This window comes from Magallana gigas, chromosome 10, assembly GCF_963853765.1.
Source record: "Magallana gigas chromosome 10, xbMagGiga1.1, whole genome shotgun sequence".
Lineage (NCBI taxonomy): Eukaryota > Metazoa > Mollusca > Bivalvia > Ostreida > Ostreidae > Magallana > Magallana gigas.
The window spans coordinates 13,193,905-13,211,408 of record NC_088862.1 but is presented as its reverse complement, the minus strand read 5'-3'; the positions used below and the strand labels follow the sequence as shown (position 1 = coordinate 13,211,408).

At 33.6% G+C, this 17,504-nt stretch overlaps 2 protein-coding genes across 2 annotated transcripts; one reads left to right on the top strand and one right to left on the bottom strand.

The window, feature by feature from the left end:
• Nucleotides 1-410: 410 nt before the first annotated feature.
• Nucleotides 411-6,397, bottom strand: LOC105342038 (tRNA N6-adenosine threonylcarbamoyltransferase, mitochondrial). Its single transcript, XM_011448821.4, has 10 exons — nucleotides 6,101-6,397; nucleotides 5,270-5,369; nucleotides 4,330-4,424; nucleotides 3,890-3,952; nucleotides 3,298-3,427; nucleotides 2,495-2,699; nucleotides 2,235-2,380; nucleotides 1,449-1,579; nucleotides 1,112-1,183; nucleotides 411-721 (listed from the first exon to the last, which is right to left on the bottom strand). Exons 1-10 carry the CDS (start codon nucleotides 6,307-6,309, stop codon nucleotides 637-639), a joined length of 1,236 nt encoding a protein of 411 aa, XP_011447123.3. The 5' UTR covers nucleotides 6,310-6,397; the 3' UTR covers nucleotides 411-636.
• A 188-nt stretch (nucleotides 6,398-6,585) lies between these two features.
• LOC105332324 (glycine--tRNA ligase) lies at nucleotides 6,586-17,351 on the top strand. Its single transcript, XM_066073045.1, has 17 exons — nucleotides 6,586-6,843; nucleotides 7,810-7,911; nucleotides 8,091-8,190; nucleotides 8,675-8,816; nucleotides 9,119-9,207; nucleotides 9,538-9,614; nucleotides 9,912-10,057; nucleotides 10,444-10,593; nucleotides 11,251-11,413; nucleotides 11,834-11,998; nucleotides 12,326-12,434; nucleotides 12,899-13,043; nucleotides 13,637-13,722; nucleotides 14,615-14,724; nucleotides 15,022-15,115; nucleotides 15,266-15,453; nucleotides 16,559-17,351. Exons 1-17 carry the CDS (start codon nucleotides 6,649-6,651, stop codon nucleotides 16,670-16,672), a joined length of 2,175 nt encoding a protein of 724 aa, XP_065929117.1. The 5' UTR covers nucleotides 6,586-6,648; the 3' UTR covers nucleotides 16,673-17,351.
• Nucleotides 17,352-17,504: the final 153 nt, after the last annotated feature.

Genomic DNA, 17,504 nt, shown 5'->3' with positions numbered 1-17,504 from the left:
ATTTATCTCAAACTGTAGATGGGACTGTATAAAAATTCCTCCGATATCAAAGTATTTGAGATATCATGAGTAAAATACTTACTGGTAAGTGGTTGGGACATGCATACAAATAATTTCGACATATCCATTGTATTAGAAATATCAGTGTTCGAGATATCGAAGTTCAACTGTATATGAAAGCTTTAAATTTGAATATTTTTCTATATCTTTATACAAAGCTCTTATTAGGAGATTGAATAATATAGCTATTCCAAATTTGGCCATGACCATATAGCTCATTTAATTACCACATGGCATGGGTCAGTTTTTGAGGATATATCAGTACTAATGCAAACTTAGCACTGTCCTGAACAAGGAGATCAAAGCTTGATACGCTTCAAAATTTGGAGATACATGATGGAAAAATGGAGTTCAATTGTCAATGAACACTTTATTCAATAACACATTTTATTGCAATTTGCAACTGGTGGCAATAAAAACTGGTGATAATTTCCCTTTCAACAGAATTTACCCTGTTCAATACACAGCAACAAGAATTTATGAGCATGAATGTACGTGACTACTTCTCTCAGGAGAAATACATATTAACACTATTCGGTGTTAAAATTAAGTCAATGAGGAAATTAACAAGGTCTATCACGGCTGAATCTCGAGTTTTAGACGGGGAATTTTCAGCCCCAGCCTTAAGAGTTCTTCTGTTACGTCTTCTCCAATTGGACTTCTGAAACAAGATATTAAAACCATCGTCATACAGGGTCCAGATTACTTCAGGATGAAATTAATTCTCGAAAGGTCTCTTCCTTCTACACACAGAAGCCTACTACTCCAGTTTCATGGGCATCAATTTTTGTGGATTTAGATACTTAAAGGCAAACATGACAATGAAAGTAGAGGACATTCCAGTGACAGTCTCTGTAGCAATCTACAGCTACACTTACTTGTGTTTTTTAAACCAAAAATCATCAAAGTTACATATTTTATCTTGAAAACTTGTCCAATCTTAAAGGTTAAAGGAACTGTATGGTTTTCTACTGAACAAACACATGTATGTGTACAGTACTACTATTTGTACGTAATATCTATCTTTATATTTCTATACATATCTTTTTACCTTGGACTGTAATTCTCAGATTGTGGATCACTTGATATCCCCCTTCCAATTCTAAGTTTTTCTATGCCATTCCTGAAAAGAAGAAATCCAGGAGTAAAATAAAGAAAAATGAGGTCAAGGCCAAGGTAAAGGTCAAGGGCAGAAAAACATCTTAGTTGACTTTCTCTTCAAACAAATATACATGTATATGTATTTCAGTTTCATAAAACTTCTTGAACTGTGTCTTGGAGGCTGAGCTAGTGAAAAATTGGTCACCACAAATTAAAATGATTCAACATTAAGGAAAAGTAAAATCAGCATTTTAAGTTTGTCTTGCACCATTTCCTCAAGAACTCACCATGCTATCATGACCCCATTGTCTGTACAGAGTTTGGGCGGGGGACAGACGAGTCTGGCCGAGTTCATCTGACACACCTGTTGCAGGCACTGTCTGATGTACTGATTACTGGCCACGCCTCCTGACACTACCTGCCATACAAAGAGAAACAAATTGCAAAGAAATACTGAAGAAGCACATATATTTGTTGGGTTAAAATTTCGTTACCAAAAACAATCTCTTTTGGATTTAATTTTGTCATATTGTATTCTGTAGAATGTATTGCATATCAATTGTGTATTTATGAATATATGGGTTAAAAATTTGTCATGGATTTGATTTCATTGATAAATAATGCCAACTATATAACAAAATGAAATCCTAAACAAATATTTCTGCTTCTACGCTATATGACAGGTCACAATTTGATTTTTGTTTTATTCCTATAGCTTGTACAACATTCATGAATTTTTGGCAAAATGAACGCATTTCCTTGTAATTAAGAGCCGTAAATTTTTCTTAGACAATTCATTTTCTTTAAATATAAAAGAAAGATATTTGAAAACTATTATACTAAGTATTCTAGAGTATAATTCTTTTCTTTTTCTTTTAACTTGATCAAAACTAAATTGTCTAAAAGCCTTAATACAGTGTACCTTAATTAATGGACCAGACATAAACCATTTTCTGGTTACTATTACCACAGTCAAAATAAAATTATGAACAGAACCAATACCCCGGTCCTGTTTGTGAATTTGTAGCATGTAGCAAAAGTGATTTTCTGATTTAACTCTAACACCTGCTTACCAATGTGGAGTTTTCAGGTAACAAGCCTTGTAGCTCACAATATGAGAAAGCCCTCTGTAGCCGGCGACAGATCTGAAACGCGATGGCGTACTGCAGGGAGGCACAGAGGTCCCCCACGGTGCTGATAACGCTCTCACCTGAGATACCTGACAGGTAAAAAAAAAAATCCATTACATTTTGAAATGTCATTTTGCAGTAAAAATAAACATTTTGTTATATCTGCCAGTGGCTTTGGAAGCATATAAATAGAAAAACTCTACCCTCTTGCTCCCTTTCCTTCTGTATGTGGGTTTCCGCTTGAGTACGTACGCCAGAAAAGGAGAAATCACAGCTGGGCACCCTGTTTTGGGCAGCATTGAAAGCAAACCTTCTAGGGTCGCCGCCTTTTGCCAACATTTCAATGGCAGCCCCTCCGGAGAGGTTTTGACACTGTGGGAGAGACTTCAGATTCAAGCACCTAGCAACCTGAAATATAACAATTGAAAACAGTTGTTTAACGGTTTGAGATGGTACTTACACCAATTTCAATTTTACAGAAAAGTCAGTTTCATTACCCTGATCTTATTATAATTGTGTCATAAACTGATCTGATATCAAGAACTACGTTTAAAACAAATCAAATTAAAATTGATCTAGGTAAACTTTAAATGCATCCACATATATTTTTTTAGGCATATAATTTTCTCAAAGTTCATAAAATCATTTAACATTGTATATAAGTGAAAATTAATTGCTTATGCATTAGTTAAAGTTAAATCCTTCTCCATGCCATGAAGGTGCATAGGGCCGGTGCATATCCCAAGTTTCTGTGGTGCTAAGCAGATGAGAGTCATCGACTCCCTCTGGATGGGACACCAGTCCACTGCAGGTTAACCCCAAGCATAAACAGGTACCCAAGTTCAGCTGGGTGGACTGAGACAATGTAGATAAAGTGCCTTGTGTAAGTGCACAATACGCAACATTAAGTGAACAAAGCAGGGTTTGAACCAGCGACTTTTTGGTTACTTTTCTAACGCCCATAACCACTGAGTAGCATGCCCCAGAGTGCTTCCCATATGCATACCTTTTCCAGACAATCTCCAGGTGAGGTGTCCAGACCCCTCCCAATCAGCAGGAATCGGTCCACGTCTTGAGCTACCGTCAGGATTGAGTGTCCCCCACTGATCAACAGCACCAGGAAGGGGAACTCAATGCTGTAAAATTAGTTAAGAGAACTCAATGCTGTAAAATTAGTCAAGTGAACTCAATTTAATGCTGTAAAATTAAAGAAAGATGATGGAACTTAGTCAACTTACTGCTGTTACAGTTAAACAACGTAAAGAAATCTAAATGCTGTAAATTTAAGGAGATGGGGCTAAATGATATAAGAAAGAAAAGGAAACTCAATGCTGTAAAAATAAGGAAAGAACTCCATGTGGTTAAAAAAAGAGGGTGGGGAGACTCAATGCAGTAAAAATTATGAGAACTACAGTATTTTTCTCAGTTTAGCTACATGTAAATGTATGTACATATAAATGAGTGCAGAGTGCAGAGAATTTCTGCTGGTTTTGCAATAAAAATATTGAAATTTGGAACACTTATCACACTTACACACACTTTTAAACTATTTATCTGTAAAACTTTTTAAATTGAAATTGTAAGGTGGGTATACCTACTGTTCAAGCAGCCTAGCAGTAAGAGCATGAGCCTGCATATGATGAATCGGAATCATGGGTAAACTGAAAGAGAATATCAACTTATTAATACACAGTATCAGGATTTAAAATTGTATGTAAGGGGTACCCAACAAATCAAACACGATAACAGAGCTTCAAGAGTTCTAATGATTTTACAGTATATACATGTCCCATTTCATGATGTTCACAACACTTAACAGATATCTTTAAGATTCAACCATGTAGAAAAATTTAACAGATATATCTTATAAGCTTCAAATCATAATAAAAAGCAAAGTTGCGTGGATGATAAAATGGAAACTTAAAAAGCTATTATTTTTTTTTTTGGAGGGGGGGGGGGGGGTGTTGCAAAAGCTGTAATAGAAACAAAGGGCTCCGACATAAGGTAACCATATATTAGGACTTTGTTGACCACACACCCACTCTCAGTCACCAGTTCCTTGGCATATCCCAGTCCGATCCCCAAACAGGGGGCCAGGCCTGGCTCGGTGGTCACTGCTATGGCATCCAGATCCTGGAAAGTGAGATACATGTAAATATGGATTGAACTCATATGGCTCTTGTTTGTTGAAATAATGTGAATTTTATTTAAAACAATGTACTGAATATTTTCTAACGTGTATATTTTTTAACATCTCTCAAAACTGTCTAAAGAACAAACTTCTTTTCTGTTATAATACACCATAGATCAACCATAGTGCACCTCCACCCACTACAAATTTTGTGCGATATGTTTGTATAATTGTGTGTGAAATGTATGGCTAGAGGCTACTAACTGGTTAAAAGTAATAGAATGAGTGATTGAATATATTATTACATGATCTGTACATAATTAAAGTAGGGCATGAATTTTCCTTATTCATATTTAGGATTGCAAAATAATGGATGATCATTAATACCATGTGAATGACATAGATAATGTTTATTAATAATGTTATTTAGTGTCACAGTGATAAAAATGATAAAATATGTCAGTGCCAGTTACTTATATTATTTCCATTTGACAATTTTAGGTCTAACCTTTATTATAAGGGAACATTAACAGAGTCTGTAGGAGAAACAATTATCATTTTTTAAAACTTCACTTTTATTACATGTTAATCATTACTTAAGCCATCCTTTAAAAATTGTTACTTTGGATTGCTGCCTGGAAGTTTCTAGAACCAGGAGAGAGAGATTTTTTTTCAAATTTGAAGTTTAACTAATTGAAAATAGGTAGAAAATAAAAATTTCCATATAGAAAAAAAGTTCAATTTTTGACAATAACATTTTATCAGACTGGGTGTTTCTATGAGGAGGGAGGCAATTCCAAACAAACAATAATTTTATTTTGGCCTTATTAACATAGTACATACAAACCTGTAGTGTTGTCCCTGCCCTTTGTAATGCAGTTGTAACCACATTTTTTATCTGCTCTATATGCAGTGACTTGGCAGTTGAGGGGTTGATTCCTCCATGTCTGTAATGTCAACATAGTTTCATGTATTATACCATATTATTTTGTTTTCCTACAAAAAATGTCTGACACATATTCTGTAGATTGAGCTTTGTGAACATTGGATGAACAATACCCCACTACTTCATGGGCATTGCATGTTGAGTCTCTGACAAGTGATGCAGGGGTTCAATTCCCTTTTATACCCCACCGAATATCAAATTTATGTATTTATCAATAATTTAATAAGTATTTTATTGAAGTATTTACTGTATTTAAGAATACATGAATTAGATCGAACAGCAGGCAAAATGCCAATAATTGTTCTCTCCTTATTATCTATAATTAATTTGTTTATTCCACCTTTCCAACTACATATCAAGTTTATAGTGTGATCTCCAGTGAATATAACTTTGCATGTTTTCAATGAACCTATATAGATGCAAACTAACTGTCAAAAGTAATTGTGTTGTTCAAATTTTCAACACCATGAAACATACAGTCAAACTCTGTTATCTTGAACTAAATGGGATAATTTAAAAACTTCGAGATATCTGAAAATTCGAGATTTCGAGGTTAAAAGTAATTAAAACACTTTAAAAAAAATAGTGGTTGGGAATTACATATCACTTCGACATATCCATGGTATTCAAGATATCAGTGTTTGAGATATCGAAGTTCAACTGTACTACTAAAAGTTGAAAATGAAGTATTCAGACAATAAAATAAAGTAGGCAAATTTACGTGTAGCTTACTCAACATGAATTTTTGTTTGTGAATTCAAAGCTTCTCCTAGAATCTGGCCCTCGGTATTCACAACTGCAGCACCTGTATCGTCACAGCTCGTTTCAATACCTAAAACCACTTTTGATTTACTTAGATGTTGACATGTTTTGTGGAAATTCCGTGTAATCTTCCAAATTGCCCGATTAACGGAATAAGAATAATGACTCAAGTGCATCATTGTTTCGTTGTTGTTTTTTTTCCCCACAAAAATAAAATCATACTATAACGATGGAACACTTGTTCATGGGCGCAGCCATATTGGATATGAATATATGTGAACATCGAGCGAGTAAGTGTTTAAATTCGGACAATATAAATTTTTGTGTTTTATTCTTCGAATTTCCAAAGATTTTTATTTCTTTCAATTCTTTCATATATATATATATATTTCAAATTTTGTTATTTTGAATATGCACAAAAAGTCGATTTCAACTTTTAACATCGGGCTCGAATATCAGAATTTAGGTTTCACTTTTCGGAAGCGTGGCACCGGTCTGTCAATCAACTGTAACATCTCATGAGACATATCCTGAGGTTGTTGTGGCCACGAGCACAGGTTTTAACACAGAGAAACGTTAAACGGAACTTTCACGCCAGTCGTGTGCTATTTTGTGCGAGGTCAACTTCTCACGTGTTGAAAAAACCGTCAGATATCATGGATCACGAAATTGAAGAAATGTTAGCACCTCTGAGGGTGGCTGTTAAGGAACAGGTAAATTGGGTCAATATGATGCAACCTTACTTTCACATGTTCCATATGTTTTCATCGTTTGCTTTGGTTTCATGGAGTTTTTCTCTTTATACAAAATTTAGACTTTATAGGATGATGAAACCACATTAATTATTTTAGAACATATGTTAATCAAATAAAATCTTTCAAAAAATTAAAAAGTTGATTTGAAACATAGTAGGGTATCGATATACCCCCTAAAAATAAAAGGAAAAAATGACAGGGAAAAAAACCCAAAGCTTCCTAGCCAAGTAAATTTGGTCAAGAGGATGCAACCTTACTTTCACATGTATATGTTCCATATGTTTTCATCGTTTTCATGGAGTTTTTCTCTTCATACAAAATTTAAACTTTATAGGATGATGAAACCACATTAATTATTTTAGAACATATGTTAATCAAATAAAATCTTTCATAAAATTAAAATTAAAAAGTTGATTTGAAACATAGTAGGGTATTGATATACCCCCTAAAAATAAAAGGAAAAAATGACAGGAAAAAAACCCCCAAAAAACTTCCTAGTCAAACAAATATATGATATCACTTGTTCAACTCATGATTGATGAATTCTAAAATATTAATTTTTCTTATTAAGAATTTTTTAAGAATTAGATTTTGAATCATTAAAATTGTATAAGTCTTGTATATGAATGTTTTTGTAGACTTGTAGTAGTACAGTTTTTGCTCCAAAGATCAACCATAGAATTTTAATTATATTTTATTTCTCAAATGTGGCATTAATCATGTTAATGCATATACAATACCTATTTTTGCATCAGAGCATGTGCACAAATGGAACTTAAGGGACTGAATAAAATGTCAATGACATGTCGATAAGTATAAACTTATCTGTGAATTTCAAGTGTCAGAAGCTTAAAAAACTAGAAGTGCCCTTTACTACAGCAGAAAAAGTTAAATTGAATTATCTCCGAAAACTGAATCTTTCAGGGAGATATCGTGAAGAAACTGAAGGAAGACAAAGCTCCAGATATAGACATCCAGAAAGCTGTGTCTGAACTCAAACACAGAAAGAAGACCCTGGAAGATAAGGTAGTTAAAAGCTGACCCCCCACTCATCCCCCACCTACCCAATGAAAATTAATAGATAAAAAAATTATTGCTGAATTTTTCAGAAACAAGTCTATTTTATGACAATGTAGAATCAATAGTGTATTATTCTGGAGTAATTTTTTCTCCATAAATATTAATATTGTTTATTATTTTGCAAGGAATTAGAACTGGGAGCTAAGGACAATATTGACAGAGGGAAAATGGAAGATTTACTCAAACAGAAGTTTTTCTATGACCAGTCTTTCTCTATTTATGGAGGTAAGACCCAAGTCATTGTGATTTTGACTGAATATTTAGCAAAAGTAGAAGAAAAGAATTTCATAAGACACTTTGAGAGTGTCTTTTAGCAAAAGTAGAGGAACAGAATTTCATAAGACACTTTGAGAGTGTCCAACAACAGGAACATTTTGCTGATTCAGAATATCTGTATTGTATTATGGGGTATCCCTGGGGTACCTTAAGGTACATTGAGGTTCAAGTGGGTTAAAGTTGCACTCCTACATGTGAATAGTCTTTACAACTCTTTGTAGTTCAATACATAAAGATGCAGAAGCTCACTTTGTAATGTACTTATACAGGTGTGAATTCTCTATATCACATTGCAATGTATGAATTTATACATGAGCAAATGGTCTGTATGACTTTGTTGTGTATATTTACAGGTGTGAATGGTCTGTATGACTTTGTTGTGTATATTTACAGGTGTGAATGGTCTGTATGACTTTGTTGTGTATATTTACAGGTGTGAATGGTCTGTATGACTTTGGACCTATGGGCTGTGCTGTCAAAGCCAACATCCTACAGACCTGGAGGAACTTCTTTGTCCTCGAAGAACAGATGCTGGAAGTTGACTGCTCAATGTTAACTCCAGAACCAGTCCTTGTGTAAGTTTCGTGTCACTGTGCATGGGAAGGGATGTAACTGTACATGTATAAATGATCTATCTAGACAGTCATCCATCAATTGTAAAAATACTGTAAAAATCTTTTTTTATGCAAGTTCTTAATTCTGTAATCCAGTCGTTTTGTATCAAACCACAGTAAATAGTAAGCACCAAACAGTAAGGTTTCAGGAAAAAAGACAGGGATGTTTAATATTCTTTTACTTTTGGTGTACATGCAATGAAATCAAGTACATGGTGCACATTACACACACCTCTGTGTAATATAATTTAATTGTTTTGCAGAGCCTCAGGTCACGTTGAGAGGTTCCAAGACTACATGGTAAAGGACCTCAAGAATGGAGATTGTTACAGAGCCGATCATCTGATTGAAGGTGAGATACATTACAAATATCTGCTGATGAATACTGTGTATTTATTATTAGAAGACGACTATTTAAGTAGTACAACTTGCTTGCAATCCTTTTGACATTTGTCAATAAAATATGCTCAAGACATATCATTTATTTAATGGATTCTGAATCATTTAAATTTTTTAAACCAATAATTTGTTACAAAGACGAACACAATTATAATTTTCGGAGTCTGATTGAATTAATAAAGATTGCATTTCTTTATTTCTTGAGAATGTAAAATATATATGTGAAGGTAAACCCAAATGTCATATGGCATGAATTCTGACTTTATGTTTATACTTTATCAAGCCACATTTGAAAAGATGTTAACAGACAAAAAAGTGGACGCAGATACGAAGACTGAGATCCGAAATCTTATGCCATTAGTAAGTCAATTCTTCATTCATTATGTTACTGATATTGAAGTTAGGAATTGATATGTTTCAGTTTTTGTTGGTTTAAAATAATTCCAGATGTTATGTTTTTAGGGACATTATGATTAAAATGTAATAAGAAGATTAAGTAGAGTTGACAGAAAATGTTAACAATGTTATATTTTTAGGGACATAATATGATTACAATGTCAAAATTTAAAGATTTTCAGTACAATGCTTTTAATCTCTTTCAGTACTTTGATTTTGTTCCTCTCAGTACTTTCAGTACTTTGATTTTTATTCTTTCAGATTGATGGCATGTCCAAGGAAGACATGGGCAAGACAATAGTGAAGTACAACATGAAGTCTCCGCTCACCAACAATGACCTGTCAGAGCCCATGGAATTCAACCTCATGTTCTCCACAGCCATTGGCCCCACTGGGCATATCAAAGGGTAAATCTTCATTGCACTATGACATGCATTTCATTAGTGATTTCTTTATTGAAGGCTTTCCTTGTTGGGATTTTGATCAGAGTTGGTAATGGGAATTAATTTATCTGGAAGTCCAATATTTCAAAATGTTGAATTTCAAAATTTTGTTGACAGTCTAAACCTATTTAAAAGTTTGTCTATTTAAAATTTCATCAACATTAAGTCCTTTCAATTGTTAAAGATTTGAGCTTTTGATATCAAAGACACTAGATAAGTGATACAAACAAAATACATGTAAATGTATATGCAAACATATGTGAATACTACACTTAAGTACAAGTCAATCATTTTATTTTTTACCTTTATCAGTTATTTACTGATAACAAATCCTTGTTCTCCATTCACAGCTTCCTTCGACCAGAGACCGCCCAGGGAATCTTTGTCAACTTCAAGCGACTGTTGAACTTTAATCAGGGAAAGCTCCCTTTTGCTGCTGCTCAGATTGGCAATGCATTCAGGAATGAAATCTCACCCAGATCTGGGCTACTTAGAGTCAGGTATTTATACTCCTGCGGTTTCATCAAACATTATTTGCACACTAACTCTTCAGGCCCCAGGATAATGAAGCAATCTTAGACTTAAGTCAAAATTTCAGTCAGTCCTAAAATGATTGTTTAATTATAATTTGGCTATTGAAATTTGTAATTAACAATTTTATATCAAGACACTTTTAAATTCGTTTAACTTTTGTCATCGTTTTCAATCAAGAAATCTAAGAACTCTAAAATCTCATTGAAGGCAAGGAGACATCAAGACAGTGTTCAATATTTGAATTAAGTCTGAGATTGCTTCATGATTCTGGAGCCTGAAGTCTGTTCTTTAGCCAATCTACAAATTTCATTGTTCGTCAAAGTATGACAATGGATGTAAATGGTAGAAAGGTTATCCAAAAATTTTATGTATCTCGATAAACTGAGAATTTTTTAAATCCTTTGAAAATGATAAAACCATAGCAAACAGGGGTATTTTCACCTCATTCTGCCTTAGTTTAAATTGATGATATTAGAGAATTTGATTATTTCAAAGTTAGCTCTCCGCTTTCAAAGCACTTTGATAATGAATATATTAATTCATCTATGTTTGTAAAGTAAACCAAATGGACTTCTTTGAGTAAAAACTAGAAGATGTTTGATATTGTTAAATGTTTTCCACAGAGAATTCACTATGGCAGAAATCGAACACTTCTGTGACCCGAATCAGAAGGACCACCCAAAGTTCAGCAATGTGGCGGACTTGGATGTGGTGCTGTATTCCGCCTGTAACCAGATGGACGGAAAGTCCCCCCAGGTGTGGAAGCTGGGAGAGGCGGTCAAACAGGTAAATTGGGGGGGGGGGGGGGATCTTATAAGGAAGGAATAGGAAGAAGATTTCTTCTCAATCTGTTATTATTTGAATTTGATTGAGAACATTTACTTGACAAATGTATAATTTTAGATTTCCTTAGTTTAAGATTTATCATGGTTGTATGGGTTTATTTTATTTTTTTTTGGTTTTAAATGAAGTAATTCATTTGGGCATGAAAGTTTACTTAAACTCAAATTCTAAACTACTGCTCCAAACATTTACTCATGAGATTCAATGAAGAAAATCCACTCCTTGTGCTTTTAAATAATTATACTTGTCGTACATGTTTTTAATTTTGGATGATTAGTAAGTTTTATTTCTCATTTATTTATAAAAAAAACTAATAGCCAATAAGATGCTTGGTTACTTAGCTTTACTCTCATTTATTCATAGAAACTGATAGCCAATGAGACGCTTGGTTACTTCATGGGGCGGATCCAGATGTTCATGTTGAAGTGTGGAATTGACAGGAAGAAGCTGAGGTTCAGACAGCACATGTCCAACGAGATGGCTCATTACGCCTGCGATTGCTGGGACGCAGAATGCAAAACTACTTATGTAAGAACGCCTGCCGTATAATGCTTTTTTTTTTTTACATTTACTGTAGATTCCTAATTTAACGTGAGGAATTTTAATTTATGTGTAAAATCACGAGAAGCAACTCTTGTGGATTTAAAATCTTACAATGTGATGCATTTTTGATTTGCATCTGTCATTTTTTGTGTTAAAAAGTTTTTTATAGAAAATGATACAGAATATGATTTCTGTATATTAAATAATTTGCAATTTAAAAGAGATCGCGCAAAAAGCGAAAGTAAGACCATCGCGAAAATTACCTGGTATTATTCCTTAATCATAGCTTTTATGTGCATCTTTTGCTTTCAGGGTTGGGTGGAGTGTGTGGGCTGTGCAGACAGATCGTGCTACGACCTGAACCAGCACTCTAAGGCAACGGGGACCAAATTAGTGGCAGAGAAGAAGCTGCAAGAACCCATATCCTTTAAATCAGAGAATATCATACATGTACATGTAGCATGTACTACATGTACATGTATCAAAATGCAGACATTATTATGGCTTTAGGAGGACCTTTAACCTAATATTATTTTAAGGAATGTTTTACATGTCTGTGCTCTAATGTTCAATATAATCTGTTAAAAAAATTTAAAAAACACCTGGATGTCTTATTTCTATCAGATATCAACTTTCTGCTGCTTTTGCAAATTTGAAAAGAACCCATTTACAAGCTTTCATTTGTTCATGTTAAATTACTGATCTCTGACATGTAGGGCGAATAAAAGATGTATTCATTAAAAGCATCATTTATTGGTCTGAAATCATGTTTACAAATCAATATATTATACTACATGTATTAGCTTTCATTCTCTCATTTATTAATAATTTCATTAAAAAAAAGAGAGAGAGATAATAATTTTACGAGTCCTTAACGGTGACACAAGGAGGTAGATGTCGTGGAATGTACGTCCAACAAGGGAAGTCTGGGTAAAGTCTTCAAGAAGGACGCCAAGGCTATCGGGGAATACCTGGCCGCGCTTAGTGTCGAGGACTGTGATAGGATAGAGAAGGAACTGTCCACCAATGGGTGAGTAGGATACAGAAATAAGAAGGGGCCATTTATGCTGTAGTTTTATAGATACTTTCATTTTGTCAAAGACATTTGGTCCAGGCAGCACATACATGTAGATAATTTAATTCTGGTTGTAACGTTGCATTTGATTGGATAAATTAGTAAAACCTGGTTAGCACGTCACAAGGCACGTCACAATTCATTAACATCAAAAACGAACTAATCCACTTGACGTTAGGTTTGAATTTTGAACAAATTGATATGAATTTTAAAAGTGAAACGCGCTCAATTTGTACAGGAAATGCAGAAAATTAAATCATTTCTTAAATGTCCGTGATTGTAGAGCAGTATAATGAAGCGATGATACCTAGATCATTAATAATTGTGTGGGTGCACTAAAAAATTCTTTTTCAGCTCAAAGATATGTATGTTTTCCAGCAATGAAAAAAATTATGTTTCTGATGTCAATGAACATTAGATTTCCATGGATTGACTGGAGAATGCTTAAGAAATCCTAGAAAATATGTGTTCATTGAAAAATGATAAAATCACAACATATTTATACAAGTATTGCTTTAATTTTTAAATTATTTTATATTCTGTTTCAGTGAATCTCAGATCAAAGTTGGAACTCAAACCTTCACCCTCAAGTCCGACATGGTGACCATCAAACGCTACACCAAAAAAGTCCATGGTAAAGACAGACACTGACCAAAAATTAATCACGCACATCCCTGGGGTTTACTATTCAGATTGCATCTACATGTATCATATCAGTTATGACCATATTCATGTACATGGTATATATCGTACATTGTATATCCGGTAATTTTCGCGGTGATCTAATTTTCGCTTTCTTCGCGACCTCTTTTAGATCGCAAATTATTGACTAGGTACGCAGAAATTTTATCTTGTATCATTTTCTAAGGAAACTTTTTTAAGGAACTTTTTAAAAAAAATAACACGCAAATTAAAAATGTTTCAGATTTTCCACATTTTCGCAAATTTTGTGACACGCGAAAAAAAACGGATATACGGTATATATAGATAAAATTAATGTGCCAAAAATTGATATTCTTTTGGGGATTTTTCTTAAAATATTTATATTATAATACCAATTCTTCACAACGTCAAAGCTGTGATTACGGAACTCCACACAAGTTCCATAATCACAAAGCCTTGATGTTGTGAAGATGATAATACCTGTGATCAATTTACATGCATGACGTCACATAATTTAATGATTGGATGAAAAAAAAGTTGTGTGCATATCAAAGGATTTGTCCGTTCATGAAGCTAAGAATTTGGTTGGTTTTTTTTTTTAATTCAATGACATACATGTATGCTTGGCCAGAAAATTCCCCAAATTTAAGAACATCTATCATCTAAACATTTAACATCTAAATTAGCTGAAGATTTATTCAATGAGAGTTCAAAGTTAATATAGGTAAACCAACACCTTGTACCATTCTGTTAGTGTCTCGACTGTAACCTTTTCCATACATGCAGCATGATATTATTTTCATGATACAGAAGGTTCACTTGAAATAAACATGTACTTTGTACATTGTATTTAACCTTTGCAGTTGAAGAGATTGTTCCGTCCGTGATAGAGCCCTCGTTTGGTGTCGGCCGTGTCATGTATTCTGTGTTTGAACACAACTTTAAGATCAGAGAGGGTGACGAACAGAGATCGGTAAGAGAAATAGTACTGTAGATTCCTATTGTTATTATATTTTATGCAAAATAGTTGATTCATATCAATACTTAAAAAAAAGAATCATTACCAAGTGAAGATAGTAATCATATTCAGTTTTTACAAAACGTACTGTCTTTAAGACTAAAAGACAATGTAAATATTAAACCAGTACTTGCCTGCAGATTAGTTTGTACCCTGATATTGAAAAAGTTATGTTGATATTTGGTTGACTTGTAACATGGATATTTTGTAGTTTGAGTTGTTGACATGTAACATTCACTTGATACTTTGTAGTTCCTGTCACTGCCTGCCATCATTGCACCCTACAAGTGTTCGGTGCTGCCACTCAGTAACAAGGACAGCTTCGTACCCTTTGTCCAGGAACTCTGTAAGTCTCTCTCATTCTTTCTCCCACTCTTTCTCTCTATCCTCTGTCTGTCTGTCTCTCTGTTTACTCACATTACATTTTTTCCTCTTTCTGTTTACCTCCTATCCTATTAGATATACATGCATACTTCAAGTTTGAATCTTTTTGCAGCTAAGGCGCTGACTTTTAATGACATCTCCCATCGTGTGGATGACAGCAGTGGCTCCATCGGGAAGAGATACGCTAGGACGGACGCCATTGCTATTCCCTATGGTGTGACCATAGATTTTGACTCACTGAATGCCCCACATACTGCCACTCTACGAGAGAGAGACAGCATGAAGCAGATCAGGGCACCAGTAAGTCATTAAAGCGCATAGCTTCAATCTGAATTTGCACGTTTTATGCGCGTTTTATTTCATTATTACATTAAAGCGCATAGCTTCAATCTGAATTTGCACCTTTTATGCGCGTTTTATTTCATTATTACATTAAAGCGCATAGCTTCAATCTGAATTTGCGCATTTTATTTCATTTGACGAACAACAATACCAGTTCAGAAGTATTAAAATTAGGATTTTACCAATGCGCCAAATAGTTCTGGTACATGTATTTGTGTGCTGCTATACTCAATTAAAATCAATGTTTTTTCATTTAATTTAATTTAAGATAATGATAATATAAAAATTAAGAGATTTCACTAGATACTTACATGTAATACAGCAAAGGGGTATTTCTTTATTGTTTAGTCAGTAATACAAAACATCCCAAAGATTCTGTATCTTCAATTTATTCAACATAAACATGTCTGGAAACAGACACCAGTCTGAGTCCTTTTGTGGGACATTCTGTGAAAGCTGGAAAATTATACCAACAATGAATGAACTGTTCATATACCAAAATAATACATAGTTATCAAATCATCATATGATATCATACATATCAAAATTTTACATAAAGGAATTGAGTTTTACTGTTTATAGTTCTATATAAAAGGCCTAGAAAATCTGCACTGAAAATAGCATGATACTAAAAATAGCGAGATCGTTAATTACAGATATAAACCAAAATTCTGTCTTATTACTGACACATTATGAAAATTAACACCAGCATAAACTATTTATAATGTTTTAAACTTACATGGTTGCCTATTAAAATATCTCAGGATGAAAATTGTTGATGGGACTTGTGTCCGAAACTCGTGCTTAAAACACCGGAAGTATATAATAGAAAAACAAAAATCAGCATGGGGAGAAAATATAATATCGGAAAAAATACAATGACACAACATTTATGTATTTATTGTTGGGAAACCCATGTACGATCTCTTTTCTCTTACCTGAGGTAAGAGAAGCGAGGCCAACAAAGTTGAAAAGAACCTAGCCCAAAAATTGTCAGGTTTAAATATTTAAAAATATTTAAATCAATTATATTCATAAGGACATGTATTTCTTTTTTTACCAGTTGGAGGAAATTCCCCTCATTGTGAAGGCGCTATCCATTGGACAAAGGACTTGGGAGGATGTACTGAACAATTACCCTCTGTTTGAACAACAGGAAGCAACAAAGGAGAAATGAGGATGAATGCTGATAGACAAAAACTGAACCTAAGCCACTTTAGTGCATGCAATGCTGTCTCTTTGGAAACTAAGGGGGAAAAAACTAAAAATTTTCATTGTCATGGCATTTTGATGAAGTTATTTTGGAGAAGTGCTACATAGTGATGAAATAAGAAATTCATAGCCATGTAATAGTAAAACTGTTGGTGTATACCTTACTGCAATTGTACATCATAAAAAGAAAGGTTTATAAATACATGGTACTTTAAGTGTAATGAAAAAACAATGTAGATCCATTATTTAAACATTGATGCAATTCTGTAGAGAATGATGAAAATTATTTAAACATTATGAAATGCAGTCATATATTCTTTTTTGAGATTTTTTTTTTGATACAGTACAATTGTATCTGTACTTGCTTTGTTATTTCAAACTGATAGAAAACAGACAACTGTGAGCTTGTGACAGTTACCTCAATAATGATGTCAAGGTCACTTGTATGGACAACTATTTCAATGTTATGCATCTTATGCTAACATGTAGATGTCTAAGCCTTTTTATGTGTTAATTTTTTTATTGTCAGTATTTTTTTTTATACCTGCACATGCTCTATATCTTGCAAATGTGTAAAAATGTTGTCAAATTCTTAATTTATGAAATAATTGATGAAATAAAATAAAAGAAACATGAAAAATTCAGGAAGCATGATTCTTCTTTTTAAAACCCTGTGGTTTCATTCAGTTGGTAAAATGTACTCATTATGGTATTATAGAAAAAGACTTCAGTAATTATGCTTATTTCTAAGATACATGTATTTGAAAATTTTCTAATACTCCAGCTTTGCAAAACTT